Source organism: Lytechinus variegatus, chromosome 4 (assembly GCF_018143015.1).
Source record: "Lytechinus variegatus isolate NC3 chromosome 4, Lvar_3.0, whole genome shotgun sequence".
Classification (NCBI taxonomy): domain Eukaryota; kingdom Metazoa; phylum Echinodermata; class Echinoidea; order Temnopleuroida; family Toxopneustidae; genus Lytechinus; species Lytechinus variegatus.
This window is the reverse complement of record NC_054743.1, coordinates 24,886,401-24,901,146: the sequence shown is the minus strand read 5'-3', so window position 1 is coordinate 24,901,146 and position 14,746 is coordinate 24,886,401. Positions and strand designations below refer to the sequence as shown.

At 35.2% G+C, this 14,746-nt stretch overlaps 1 protein-coding gene across 1 annotated transcript in view; it reads right to left on the bottom strand.

Annotated features, from left to right (window-relative positions):
• LOC121413677 (2-oxoisovalerate dehydrogenase subunit beta, mitochondrial-like) overlaps nt 1-8,841 on the bottom strand; it is a 58,734-nt gene extending 49,893 nt beyond the window's left edge. The window contains exons 1-3 of the mRNA XM_041606597.1: nt 8,675-8,841; nt 2,396-2,473; nt 1,784-1,852 (exon numbers count right to left, since the gene is read on the bottom strand). Coding sequence (XP_041462531.1) covers nt 1,784-1,852; nt 2,396-2,473; nt 8,675-8,822 — 295 coding nt within the window. The 5' untranslated portion in view covers nt 8,823-8,841. The remainder of the gene's footprint in view (nt 1-1,783; nt 1,853-2,395; nt 2,474-8,674) is intronic.
• Nucleotides 8,842-14,746: the final 5,905 nt, after the last annotated feature.

The window sequence follows — 14,746 nt, the reverse complement described above, 5'->3', positions numbered from 1 at the left end:
ATGCAAAAGCAGACATATTATTTATTGGCAAATTGCTGTAAATAAAAAGAATATATCATACAAAGTGTATATATATAGATAGATAGATTTGAATTAGTTCTGGTAAAAAAATCGGGTAGTTCTATTAAATGTTTTCTATTAACCCTATCTAGGCAGGGGGGGGGGCCTCGGAGGCCCCCCCTTCAACAAATCGAGCGATATTTTTGTTTTGCGAAATTTTTTGACCACGCCGCTCGCTGACTTTTTACTTTCAAGTCTTGCGCAACTTTTGAGACCAATTTTGTTTCACCCCGGTACGTGGTTCCAAAATTACGCAACATTAAGTGCATGTCAGACCGAAAATTGCTCAAAAACGTGATTTTGTGTACAAAGTCAATGCAAATTGTGTTTTCAACCAAAATTCATAAATGTATGATTATTTTTAGTTTTGCTAGTCTAAATGTATTCATTTTATGCTTTTTATGATCACAGAAGAGTCCCCAACAAATTTCATTGAAAAAACAATGAAAAACAAAAGGTCAAAAAAACAAAGAAATACATAAGAAATTGAAAAATACAATATAATACATAAAAAATGATTTGATATCACAAATTTTTTCATGTACACTTGCTAAGGACACCACAAAGAGTTTCTATACCAAAAATTAGTACATTTGGAGCTTTATTTAAGGAGTTAGAGGAAAAAGTATGATTTCGCATACTAATTATGCATAAATTAGCATAATCACTTAATAACGATTCGCATGAAATAAATTACTATACAATCTTGTAGATTATGTCCCAGGCAATCTGCGTGCCAATTTTCGGCGTGCCCGTGCGGTCGACGGCCGAGATCTTAGGGGGGGCCTGGGAGGCCCCCCCCCCGGCCATAGGAACTCCCCAAATACCCCGCCTAGATAGGGTTAAAGGTAAAAGAAAGAAGTTGCATCAAACAATTATTTCAATAGAAAGTCTTTAAAATCACAAGTTTAATTGCCACCATATTGTTAGAGATCTACATCTGGTACATTAAAATAAACTTATCTTTGTGAAATTAGAAATCTTTACAGCTGAAAACCAGTATCTGATAACTAACACAAAAAGGCATATGTGGTATAGTGTATTAATATCACTTTGAAAAATACCTGACACTTAATAATTGCAATTCTGAGCTTATCTTGATAATTTCTAAGCAATTATACAGTTTTTTCCCAGAGCCATTTCTTTTGGGGACATATTTTTTATTCATATATACAAACACTTGGGTGGTCATTTTATTGGATTCTGTTCTAACTTATTTTGAGATCGTTACCACAACTGTCATTTATTTTTAATGCATGAAAATGCATCACAGCTACAGCAAGCAGTGCAAGTTTATCTTCTTAATGGGAGAGCAAAATGACCCACACTTGTGCGGTCTCTCATCGACTCATGTAAGGTTGTGCTATTAAAGTTGCTGGTTCGTTTACCCTTTCATGCAGAGCGGACTGTGGTGGCGAATATACATATACTGCATAATGTAATGGATTTGCCTATCTGTTTAATACATGTACATAAATGTGACATTTCATCTCCTCTATGAAGCTATTATTTTCCCTCCAGACTATATTTTCCCTCAATGCTATGCAGTTCAGGCAAAATATAATCTCTATGGAAAAAATTATATAACTTCATTGGGGGAAACAAAATGTTGCATTCAACCTCTTAGTAGGCAATAATATGGGAAATAATATCTCTATAATATCTACATCTACAAATCTCAATCAATATTATTATATCCTTTGAAAACTGACATGATACTCACCATGTTTATCTGCCAACCCAACAGTGCATCTGAAAACACCACCAAAAGCAACATCTTCACCAAATACAACTGGATAAAAAGAACAGAAAGATGCAATTTGTTTGTCAAGAAAAGCTCATTTCCCCAACACAAAATCTTTAATACACAAGAATCCTTCTTGAATACTAAATAATTGCAAAAACATTGACAATAGCATGTCAACTTGTTTTTTTTCAGAGAAAATGACTGACATGAAAATTAAGAGGGTGATTTTTAGTATGGTGCCATTTAAAGGCATTGGCTCTTAAAAATTAGTGCTTGAATACCTGGGGAAATAAAAAAATATATCAGTTTACAGTTTGTGGAAGATTTTTGAAAGGCAGTCTTGAATATCAGCTGTAGTATTTCATGTAACTAATTAACTAATCTTTGAAGGAATGCTCCTATCTCTTAATATTCTCGAAAATATATGGAAGCAAAATCTCTTTTTTATAAGGGCTGAAAATACACTGAAAATGTAAAAAAAAACAATATAGTACACATAGGTACAGATAAATTGAGGGGGAGATGAGGAAGGGAGAGAAGGGGGGGTGGCAAAATGAAGAGATATGGTGAATTAAAATATAAACTCACCTGCAGTAGGGTCTGTTGCCAAGGCTACATCCATAGCATTATTGAGAGCCTGAAATAGATTCATCTTTGTGGTTTCCCCTGCAATTAAAAGAGAATAAACAGATATAAAAGAATAAGAAGTGACTGCAAACCACAAAGGCAAGATAAAGCATTCTCAAAGGCATATGGTTGTTTCTCCACAATGACAATGTAATATACTGTCTTACTGGTAGTTTCCACATTTTTGTCACTCATAATCTGGCATTGTAAAATGATTGAATGGAATAGGACATGATGTCTGTAAAGATTATTCTATGAACTGAAACATACTTTTGAAAACATTTGTATTCTTTGAATGTTGTATTGTAACATTGTATAATGCTTTCAAATTTGTGTTGTATAATTGTAACAAGATAAGTAACAGCCACATTTCATGCAGCTAAATTGCGTTTAAACAGGAAGTTAACCTTGATGAAAAGTTTGTTGCAAACATAAAAAAAAAAAATATTTTTAAAAATTAGAAAAGATTTGAAAAAAAAATCCATCATAGATTAAGAAAGTTATTAGAATTTCGATTTTTTAATTTGTGACAGCACATAAGAGCAGCTGTCCAATTTGTTATGTCATATAAAATGCATTTATATACAGTGCATATCAAAGAAAAGTTTACACTTTGAAAAAGCCCTGTGAATTAAAAAATATACATGTGGGTAATTTTTTCACATATAATCTTGGGTTTGGGTCTCATCTATCCAATGAAAGTAAATTTTTGACAGAATGATAAACTTGAGTGAGCACTGTCCATTTTTGTAAAGCTCGCAGAAATCTGTTTGCGCAGAAATGCTCGTTTTCACGCTGTGTCAAGGGGAAAGGGCGAAATCAAACTTACCCTGCGAAACATTTCTCATACATTTCCCTTGCACTTTTAGTCAATTGAAATAAAACAAATACATTCAAGCAGTTTCTAACAATTTTGCCACCCAAACTGAAATTTCAACACTTAGTAAACACAACCTTTACCCTCTTTGTGCCAGCTGGATCTGCATGAGGACATAACTGAATCTGAACAAAAGTTTATATCAGACATCTCCAGCATTTTTTCACTAAGTTTTTATCATTTAAAGTGGGTTTCATTTCATTTTTCATTTAATACTCGTTTCTCCACACTTTTCTCAAGCTGAGAATGATTAACAAAATGAAAATCATGCCTAAGCCATTTTATGTAAATCACAGCTCAGTGTAAAGCAAATATCGTCACGATGGCCTCGGTGTGTGGGAGTGGGGTGGAGCTCAATGCATTCTTCGAAGTGTTATGGGCAAGGAAACAAGTTAAAAAAAGGTAAAAGATATCTTCAAATCAGTTTACTAGCTAAATTCTACGTTCTTCATGATTAAGGTCTACTTTTATTCACATAACTGTTTCAAAGTTCTGCGCAAATCATTTTTCACTAACTTTTCAAAAGTGGTGCTCACTCAAGCGGAAATATTTTTTTACAGTAATATCGTCAGTTGCTTAAATGGATCTGTACCAATGTTAAAATGTGAAAAAATCATCAGGATATTACAAATTTATAATTTTACAGGATTTTTTCCAAGTGACAACTTTTTTTTGATATGCACTGTATAATGACTAAAAACTTGTTTCTTTCTGGAGTGAGTGTAAAATGATTTGTCTGGGTTTTTTCTGAAGGTACATTAAAAAACCATTTTCATTTTTTTTTTTTTTTTTTTTCCAATTTCTTTTTCACCCACAGTAGGGTGTTTTATTCAATATATAATCAGTTTACATGTAGATCTGCTTGCACAATCAATATGGCTTCAGTTTACATTTGTTTTCAGTCAATGTACAAAAATAATCAGAAAGTGAGTGTTTAACAGTATAAAAAGCTGATAATACAGTCTTATTACAAAATGAATCATTTACGGTACCAAAAGCAAAAACATAGCTTTAATTTATGTAGAGAACGAAAGAAAAAGATGCAAAATTGTATCTCGCAAACCGTTGAAAATCTTTTCGACATTAGTTGACAATCTTTTCGACATTAGTCGAAAAGATTAATAAAATTTGACCAACACTTTTCAAAAGATGCTTGCTGCATATTTTCACATGAAATAGCTTTTTCGTACAAAAAATAATTCTTTAACTCGTTTTTTTTTAGAAACCGACACTTGATTTGATTTTCTTTACTTCATGATATAATATGGGATGCTGCTCACATATGATGTCGGTCATGTCACAAATTAAAAAAAATTATATTGTAGGCTATTACTTCTTCGATAGATTTTCCTCAAACTTCACTGATATTTTCCTATCATTTTTCTGCTATTTTTACAATATATTTTTGATCAGGGCAAACTACTCACAGAATTGTTGCCACTTGTCCACAGGGGTAAATTTTTTCAGCACGTGAATGCTTCCTGCCTTCAAGGACGCTTTTTCTTCACAATTCGTCAACACATAGCGACAGTGATTTTCCGTTTCTAAAAATTGCCTTTTCCGTTTCAGAAAATCTCAAATTCCGTTTCAGCATGTCTGAAAACGGAAATTCTGTTTCCCCATAGACTTTGTGTACAAGAAAAATTGACAATTCCGTTTACATAGAAAACCAATACGCAACGAGTAGCGATGTCAAAATGCTAGCGCTGCTCAAAATTTGCATCTACCAATGTACTAACATCGCTTTAAAATCCATATTAATCGAAGAGATTCGAGCTCATAAAATATTAAGGGAAACATAATCAACATGAATATATTCTCACATTTCGTATCATTAGCATTATTTTATTGTTAAATGGGATTTTATCGCTGATTTGGGGACTTTTCGGACATCGTTTTGAGCAGTCGACGACTTCCGAATATCCGCCATTTTGGATTTGATGAATCACCGTGATCATTATATTATGACCGAACGTAGAGGGCAGCAACACACGGCCGGATTCTACCTTCTATGCGGACGTAGGTAAGTGTAAACTAATTTGGATACAATCGAGTGATGGAGAGGCTCGAGTGTAGTTACGATGATTGTTGTTGCAAAGTGAGATCGTGTTTTTTCAGTTGATATTCGTATTTTGTTGATTTGGGATTAATTCCTGTTGCTTTTTTTTGCATTTGAGAAAAAAACATGTTTTCCGTGATTTTCCGTTTGAAAAGCCACTTTCCGTTTCAAACAGCCTATTCCGTGAATTCCGTCTGTTTTCCGTGATCGCGGAAAATCACTGTCCCTACACACACATTTCTAAAACACATTGTCATATCTGCAGAACCTTCCCAGGTTTTTTTACATTTGTAGAATAACAGGAAAAATGAAATTACGAATGATTTGTGCAAGCAGCCGAAATGTGCAAAGCTCACAGAAATAGTAGCTTGTGATTAATGACCATTCAATACTTTTATTTTGTTCACATATCTTTGTGTATGTTGGTCACAGACCGGCTGTAGTTTAACAATGATACACACAACATTTGCACAATCTATAACTTCCATTTTCCTTAGAAATTTGTGCAAGCACTGCGGATACAGGTTTGTACCTGCTGATTTTGACTTACGCAAAGTTCCCCACCAGTAATTGTTTGCTTACGTCATAGCAAGTCTCTCAATCACATTTTAAAGTCAATAGGCCCACCGCTTTTCTAAATCGTTTAAATTCTCAGTCAGACATCACTTCGCCAGTTCGCCGTAATTTTTTTATACGCATGGACGGAAGATAGCGAACAAAATCAGGCAAACATGTGGCAAAAAAAATAGGTGAGCTGCCACAGACAGATCTTTAGGTCGCTTATTTCTGTTTATATCAAAAGTACGACAAAACCAAGTGTAACAAGAGAAGCGATGATCAATGTCCGATTTTGAATGAGAATTCAACAAGTAATGATATCAAGATTGAGCCAAGGCAAATTCATCTTTTCCTGATTGGGATGTTCCGAAGAGTGGTGGCAGGCATATATTTCTGATGACCTAGAATTGAATTGTGATTGAGAGACTTGCTATGACATTGCAGTTTCACTTCACACTGGTCGACCTGGCGATATTAGGAAACTAATTTCACCTCAAATTTTGTCTGAATTTTTTGCCAAATATCTATCAAACGTTTAGATCTAAACAATCCTCAACATGTTTTTCACTTCAGCCACATCAGGCATCGGGAATGGCTGTATTTCGGCTTCGATCACGATGTTGTCCTTCAAATTCTCACACAGACATCACCATAGCTTTGATATTGACTGAAATTAGCAACCAAAATCTTGCAAACGCATGGGTGAGCTGCTGCGGGCAGATACTAATATGAGGTACTTTAGAAGTACTAAGTTTAACAATAGGGTGTCTGGAGAAAAAAGTTATTTCTCTTATTTCAAGAAAATATCACACTTTCTTTGTGGATTTGAATAAAAATAACCTTCAGACCAAAAGAAAATGTAAAATTTTAAGAAAAGAAATCCAATGGCTGCAAAAAAAGAATGAAATCAGGTCAATTTTCAGCATTTTCCGGCCATAGACTGTGTAGTTAAGAAATGGACACACACAAATCCAAATTTTTAGCTTCTTCCTGTTACTGAGGGCAAACTCTTCAATCAGGATATAATTGCTGCAGGCGTGTGTGGCTAGTGATGAATTTGAATTAATGATGTTCCCCCCGGATGAAAGTAGACATTTGAATTTTGTTTAGCCTTGGCTTATAACCATCGACCGATTTAGCTTCACGTATGTCTACTAGTAGCAGATTCCATTCTGCCACAGTCCTTGGAAGGAAAGAGTACTTGAAAGCAGCCTTTTTTTGTTGGTCGGGAGAAATAGATTGACAATGATTTCCTAGTCCTGACAGAATTTTGAGAGGGAGTTGTTAGGTATCGACCTACGTTGACCGAAGCACTTGAGAAAGCTCTTTTATCTTTGAGAGATTTCAATTCAAGTGACTTCAGCATCATTATGAGAGCTGATATAAATTCATTCTTGATGCCAAAACTTGTCCATAAAGAGCTTAATAGCAATTTTGATGCTCTTTCTGATGGTATGATTTTTAAAGAGATTTGGAAAACAGATCACAATGAAAAATTGCAAAAAAGTCAGAAAAAAAAATTGTGCCAAACAGAATTTAATTTTCCCGGCATAGTAAACGCATGGGGAAATCTCTAAATCCTTAGTTAAAATGATCAGATAAACTTGTCCTTAGTGGGACCTTACTGTCAAAAGAAGTCCCTGAATTTTCTCTTTCCATACATCCCAAACATTAGCTAGAAATCAATTCAGATCACATTTTTTTAGCAGCTTGAATTTCCTGAAAATTTTTTTTTCAGTGTGGCTTCAGCGGCGCTAATGCAGTTTCGCACCTTCCGGTTACCAGCATACCTCATCACAAATATTTGTTCCCAAATGTCATGACAAGTCTCTCAGTCACATTTTGATGTCAATATATCCACCACCACTTTTCAAAATATCGTGATCGGGAATGGCTGTATTTCGGCTTCGATCTCAACGTCGTTGATCGACACGGCGTAGACATCGCTTTGTGCGGATCACTTGAATTCACCGTGCATGCACCGTAATGTTGATATGAACTGAAGTTAGTAACCTAATCATGCGAAAATGTGGCGAACAAACTGCCAGCATGCCGCATGCGAATCTCAGTTCGCATGATTCGCATGATTTGGTTGCTAACTTCAGTTCATATCAACATTACGGTGCACGGTGAATCCAAGCGATCCGCGAAGCGATGTCTACGCCGTGTCGATCAACGACGTTGAGATCGAAGCCGAAATACAGCCATTCCCGATCACGATATTTTGAAAAGTGGTGGTGGATATATTGACATCGAAATGTGACTGAGAGACTTGTCATGACATTTGGGAACAAATATGTGTGATGAGGTATGCTGGTAACCGGCCGGTGCGAAACTGCATTAGCGCCGCTTCAGCTTCAGACACCTAAATATATCAACATCGCCATCGTCAGCATGGTCGGCCGCTGTGAAGCTGCATTAACCCAATGACGTTAATGCAGACATCGAGCAAATTTTTCCACCAGCAGACCAGTGGTGGCAGTAGTACATGGAAAAATTTGCTAGATGTCAGCTGGTGCGAAACTGCATTAGCGCCGATCTATTTAGCTTCGCCTTCGCGATCACATCATCGGCCCGGTCCAACGTCCAGCACCAGAGCGGCGCGGGAGCTGTAGCCTAGGCCTACTGGAGCTGCAGCTGGAGCCTGCTGTGACGTTCATCGCGGTCCCACCTATTGAAAACAATGACAAGTTTGTTATAGATCGAGACTGTTCCTTCCAGTTCCAGTGACAGACGATTCCCTTACCATCCGATGGAGAGGCTGCATCAGGGACAAATGTAAATGCAGAAGCCAACCTTCTCGATCCATTAGTTATTACAGGTGTTTTCTTGGCAGACAATTCCTGCAATGACTTGGAAGTCACCCTTCCGAAAATTTGCCTGAGTAGCGCCATCGTGAACACCTACACAAGTCGGCCCAATTAAGTAAAACGCGCTCGCGCTCTAGCTCTGCTGTGGTATTTCGAGTTCGCCGCGCCCAGATACATCCAGCCACTCGACTCGTCTAGTCGTTCTGGATGTTCTCGACTCGGTGCTCTCTCTGACTGCATGCTCCTGATTTTTCGAGTGAAAAAATAAAGTAAATGTTTGAAGAAAATAAAAAGAGAAAGATCACGATGTGTAACTAATACCCAGTCTTTCTAATCTATCACAAAAAACCCACTTTAAATCAAGGTGTCCGATGCCCCGTCCCTGGAAAAGCATTAGTGATGGAAAGAGACAGAGTATGTGAAAAAAAGAGAGGAGGGAAAATGAGAAGAAAGAATGGGAAATATAAGTAAGAAATAAAAGTGACAGGAAGAATTAAAGTACCGTTTCGCCGAAATTTGAACAAAGTTTTTAAAAAGTTGTCGAATTGCTTACTGATGCCCCCCCCCCCCGGGGGGGGGGGCACTTCCATTCACGAGTGGATACCATGCGCGACCATGGGGTCTCGAAAAGCACCCTAAACACGTAATTTTCATATTCTGAAAATGCACCCCTTAAAAAGTATTAGCGTGTGAAACCCTTCCCTTAACAAGTATTGGAAACAAAACGATACTCTTGGCAAATATTCACTGAAATGAACCCTAAACAAGTACAGGAATGTTTTATTGTTACGGGTCCTTCGGTCGTCGGCTTTACCTTATTTTGGTTTAGTACGACCTGGCCACCGTCTACACCCGCGCAAATCGGACTCTAAACACGAAGTGTTGGGGCGAAAAGGACATCCTTTATAAATCATTTTAATTTTGTTATATCATCCCCGCAAATTCGACCCTAAACAGATAATTTTCCTAGCGAAATAGATACCCTTTTTTCATTATTTTTGTGTTTTTGACACCGTTATCACGTTACGTACGTAACGTGCCCTATCGTGAAAAAGACATCCTTTTTACGTGTTTTGGGGGTCGCTCATGGTATCCATTCGTCAATGTAAGTGCCCCCCCCCCCCCGAGTGATGCATTGTTGCCTAAAGTTGTCAGGGAAACTTACAGATGATGAAATAATAATTTTCAAGTTTAAAAAGTCACTTTCAATCAGGGGCAGGGGAATTTTGATTGGGGCAGGACAATGGGAAGTGGTGTACTGTCCAGTTATACAACTCAAATGTATCTCTTTTATATGATCTCATTTCTCCTCTTTTCTTCTTTTTCTCTTTCACCACTTGGAAAATTATGCAAGGGTCACCTCCCATTCCCTGATGCACCAGCTGTGCTGTAAAAACTATCAAGATGTAAAAATTATCCAGTTTAAAAAGAAGCAAAACAATAAAACAGTAAATTTTAAAAGAAACAGTAAATTAGAAGTATGCATGTACCATGTTTCATTGTAAAAGTAATTTATTCATACAGGCATGTGTAATACAAGCGACGTTTTATCAATTTAATACATGATCGATTAGAGGAAGAATCCATTTTACATTGCAAGAAAATCTATCTTTTATTGCAATATCTGCATGTCCCTTGGTGTCAATTTACACAATTATAGTGATTAAAAAATGAAAAAACGTTCATCTATTTCATTCATGAAGCTCCATATATTGCATATATATGTGACAAAATTATTCAAATAATGCCGATTCGTAAGCAATGAGTGCTAAGTTATGAGAATTATTTCACTGACTTCATCCATTGGTATTGTTATGACAGATAAAAATGACATGATTTCTTATAAAGGAAATCCTATTTATACAAACACCCTGTTCTAAATTCAGCCATAAAAAATAAAATACCATTTTGACTTGGTTTATCATTGGGTGATTTCAAGTTCAGTGTTGACCTCTAGGGTGTTGGTGTTAGGTCAATTTTTAACACCAAACATAACATGAAGATGGTCCTGAAAAGTCACCTATGTGCTGAGCTGTCAATATTGTGATCTGGATTATTTGTTTTAACTAAAAATAGGTTTTAGAACTAGGAAACACAATCCAAAATGTGCCTCCAACACCAAACACCAACAATGAACTTGAAACCACCCACTGTGAATCATATAAACACTTATATTAAAGATTGAGGAATTACTCTCTTTCCTTCACCCATCCTCAGTACAGAACCTAGAAGTTAACAGAAAACATTCCATGTAGAACATGAATGATTAATTCACAACATGACAAACAAAATACAGAATCTATCTTAGAAAAATCAACACAAACATTTTCATAATACAAATTGTGATGCCCATTTACATTAATCACAAAACAATGTACTAGTTTTCAATGTTTCAATTTTTGCTTTGATACCCCAACAAATGATTATTAAATTCATATACTTGAAAAGTCAAAAGTAACTGTCATATTTAAATTTGAGAGAGAAAAGAAAATGTGTATCTTTTTATTTACATAATAACTCGATTATGTGCAGCATTTTGATCACAACAAAAGTGATTACACATCAATTTCCCAAAATGTGATTCTCTTATTGCAAATTAAAAAAAATAATCAAGTAAATTTGAAAATTACAATGATTCACTTCCTTCTATAATAATTTTTACATTATCCTCATGATTGAAAACAAAGCTAAGCATTCATTTCAATATTGCATATCAAAAGTATAGTTTTCTGTCAACAATGATATCCTACATGTGCTCTATAATTTATCTACATGTATGTTCATTTGCATTCTAACACAGTTGCCAGAGTAATTAACATTTGATTCTTGAGCACAGTTACATATACTGTATAAGCTCCCATGTTATTAAATAAAGCAACCATTGGGGATACTTGAAATAATAATAAAAAAAGACCTAGTATAAATACAAAAATATTGTATAGATTTGATGTGGAAAATCAATAATACAATTCATTAATTTCTGGCATATCACATAGCTATCTATTCCTAAAACTTAATACAGTTATGACATCAATATCATTAAAAATCATACAAGGATATAAATAGTTGATTACTTATTGCATAGAATGATTAATACAATTGTAATAAATATTTGCTTTTGATGACAAAATAATATCTTGGAAGATATCTCAAAACATGATTACAACATGTACTTGTTCAATTTATCTCAAAATCAAAGCAACAGCAAAGAATATTTGTTGGCATTGTTTACACAGAGAGAGAGAGATATCATTCATCTTCAAATTGTTCATAAGCATTATGTATCATCATTGAGCTACGTGTATTAATTAAATAATATTTAAACATGATTATATTTATCCAATGATCCTGAGGCAATTTAAAATAACAAGTGGAATGCCTCTGGCCGTCTCACCTGCATCACGCGGTTCAATATAGCAGCAGTGCTGACTTTGAATACTACTCTAACTCGCACAAGATGTTCAGTGATACATGGTTACTCTTATGTCCACTTTTTATGAACGAGACCAATAAACTTACAGAGATATGATGGTTATTCAACAAAAAACCCCAACATGGCCAAAGTTCATTGACCATACATGACCTTTGACCTTGATCATGTGACCTGAAACTCGCACAGGATGTTCAGTGATACTTGATTACTCTTATGTACAAGTTTCATGAATAAAATCCATTAACTTTCATAGTTTTGATGGTAATTCAACAGATAAACCCAATTCGGCCAAAGTTCATTGACCTTTGACCTTCGTCATGTGACCTGAAACGCGCACAGGATGTTCAGTGATATTTGATTACTCATATGTCCAAGTTTAATGAACTAGACTAATAAACTTTCAAAGTTATGATGGTAATTCAACAGATACCCCGATTCGGCCAAAGTTCATTGACCCTAAATGACCTTTGACCTTAATCATGAGACCTGAAACTTGCACAAAATATTCAGTGATGCTTGATTACTATTATGTCCAAGTTTCATGAATCATATCCATAAACTTTCAAAGTTATGATGGGAATTCAACAGATATCCCCAATTCGGCCAAAGTTCATTGACCCTAAATGACCTTTGACCTTGGTCATGTGACGTGAAACTCACGCAGGATATTCAGTGATACTTGATTGACCTTATGTCCAAGTTTCATGAACTAGGTCCATATATTTTCCAAGTTATGATGACATTTCAAAAACTTAACCTCAGGTTAAGATTTCGATGTTGATTCCTCCAACATGGTCTAAGTTCATTGACCCTAAATGACCTTTGACCTTGGTCATGTGACATGAAACTTTAATAGGATGTTCAGTAATACTTGATTAACCTTATGGCCAAGTTTCATGAACTAGGTCCATATACTTTCTAAGTTATGATGTCATTTCAAAAACTTAACCTCAGGTTAAGATTTGATGTTGACGCCGCCGCCGCCGCCGGCGCCGCCGCCGCCGCCGCCGCCGCCGTCGCCGCCGCCGTCGGAAAAGCGGCGCCTATAGTCTCACTCTGCTTCGCAGGTGAGACAAAAACTGCATATTTAACATGCTAAAAATAATTTGTGTGAAAAAGTCTACAAAAATGAATGCATGTATTGATATTAATCTTTACAAATAGAAACTGGAAAACAGCGTATCAGATACATATTTTAGTCAGAGCAATACTAAAAGATCTTTTTTTTATATTGCTGTAAACAACATTAATATCTCATCCTCATTTTCATGTGACCCTACAAGCAAATATCAATGTTTATTATTTATATTACTTTGGATTGTTTCATGTCTATTATCTCTGAAACTTCAGTCTATAATATTCATTAGATATTGTACAAACATGGTATAAAAATATAATTGCATACTTTTAGCTCTCTAAAATAGCCACAAAACAAAATGCTGAAGTATTCTCTCTTGTTCTAGCACTCTTATGACAATTCTTGAAACAGCAACAATTTTTACTGCTTGTTATCAACTTAACATAGCCATTATAATAACAAATAGACAATGTGCTCATGGCTTACAAAAACATGACAAATCACTAATACATTGCCCTTGTTTGGCAATGTCTGTCAATAAATTTGTCAAATAAAATATGTTTGGTCCTGCAGTACAAAGGAAATATTTCGACATGAAGGCCTATGTATAAAACACACATTTCATATAACATTGGAAGGCATGGTAAGATTCATATAAAACAAAATTTCAAGGTGTTGATCACTGCAAAATTGTATTTGTGATTAATAGAAAAGCGTTAAAAAATGTTCATTGGTCTACACGCAGCAAATTTTGTTCATTTTTTTTTTACAATAGTATTGAAAGAAAGCAGAAAGCTAAAGCTAGGTAAAATATCTTAGAAATAGAAGCCAAGATACATAAGCACATTTCTGTACATTCTGTTACTCCATTTTATGGTAAGTACATTTTATTTTGCAAAGTTTTATATTCAGCATAAACCCTGTTGCTTGGAAACAAAGTACAAAGAAAACTGGTAAGTTTTTATACAAACAGACTCTTATGATGCACTCTTTAACTTAGCACATGTTTTTAAATTGGGATACATGTAAAAAAAAGTCTGTTCAGAGGAACTATCACATAAGGTGACAACAACAACTTTCCTTTAAACAAAATTTGATGGAAAAGAAACATGAAATTATTGGACACTACAACCCTTTCTTGCATCTAGTTACAAAAAACCAAACAAAAAAGGAACATTCTTCACACAGCAGTTGCTGTGTTCCCCGTGTGGTATTGTTGGAGAAAAATGAATATCTTATTACTTCTCTTTATCTCCCAACAAATTAATTAATCCTTTAAAAGGAACATTCTTGTTACTTTAGATAGAACAAAAGTACTAACATATGATTTTTGTACATCAACTACAAGCAAGATACCCTGTTAAAAATTCAGCACCAGTATTTATCAAGATATCTCTGGTAAATAAATTATTTAAAAATATCAAATTGAACTAGTATCTGGAACATAAGTTGAGTCATTTAAGAGCAATATCTGCTTCTGTTTATAGTAACTCCTGT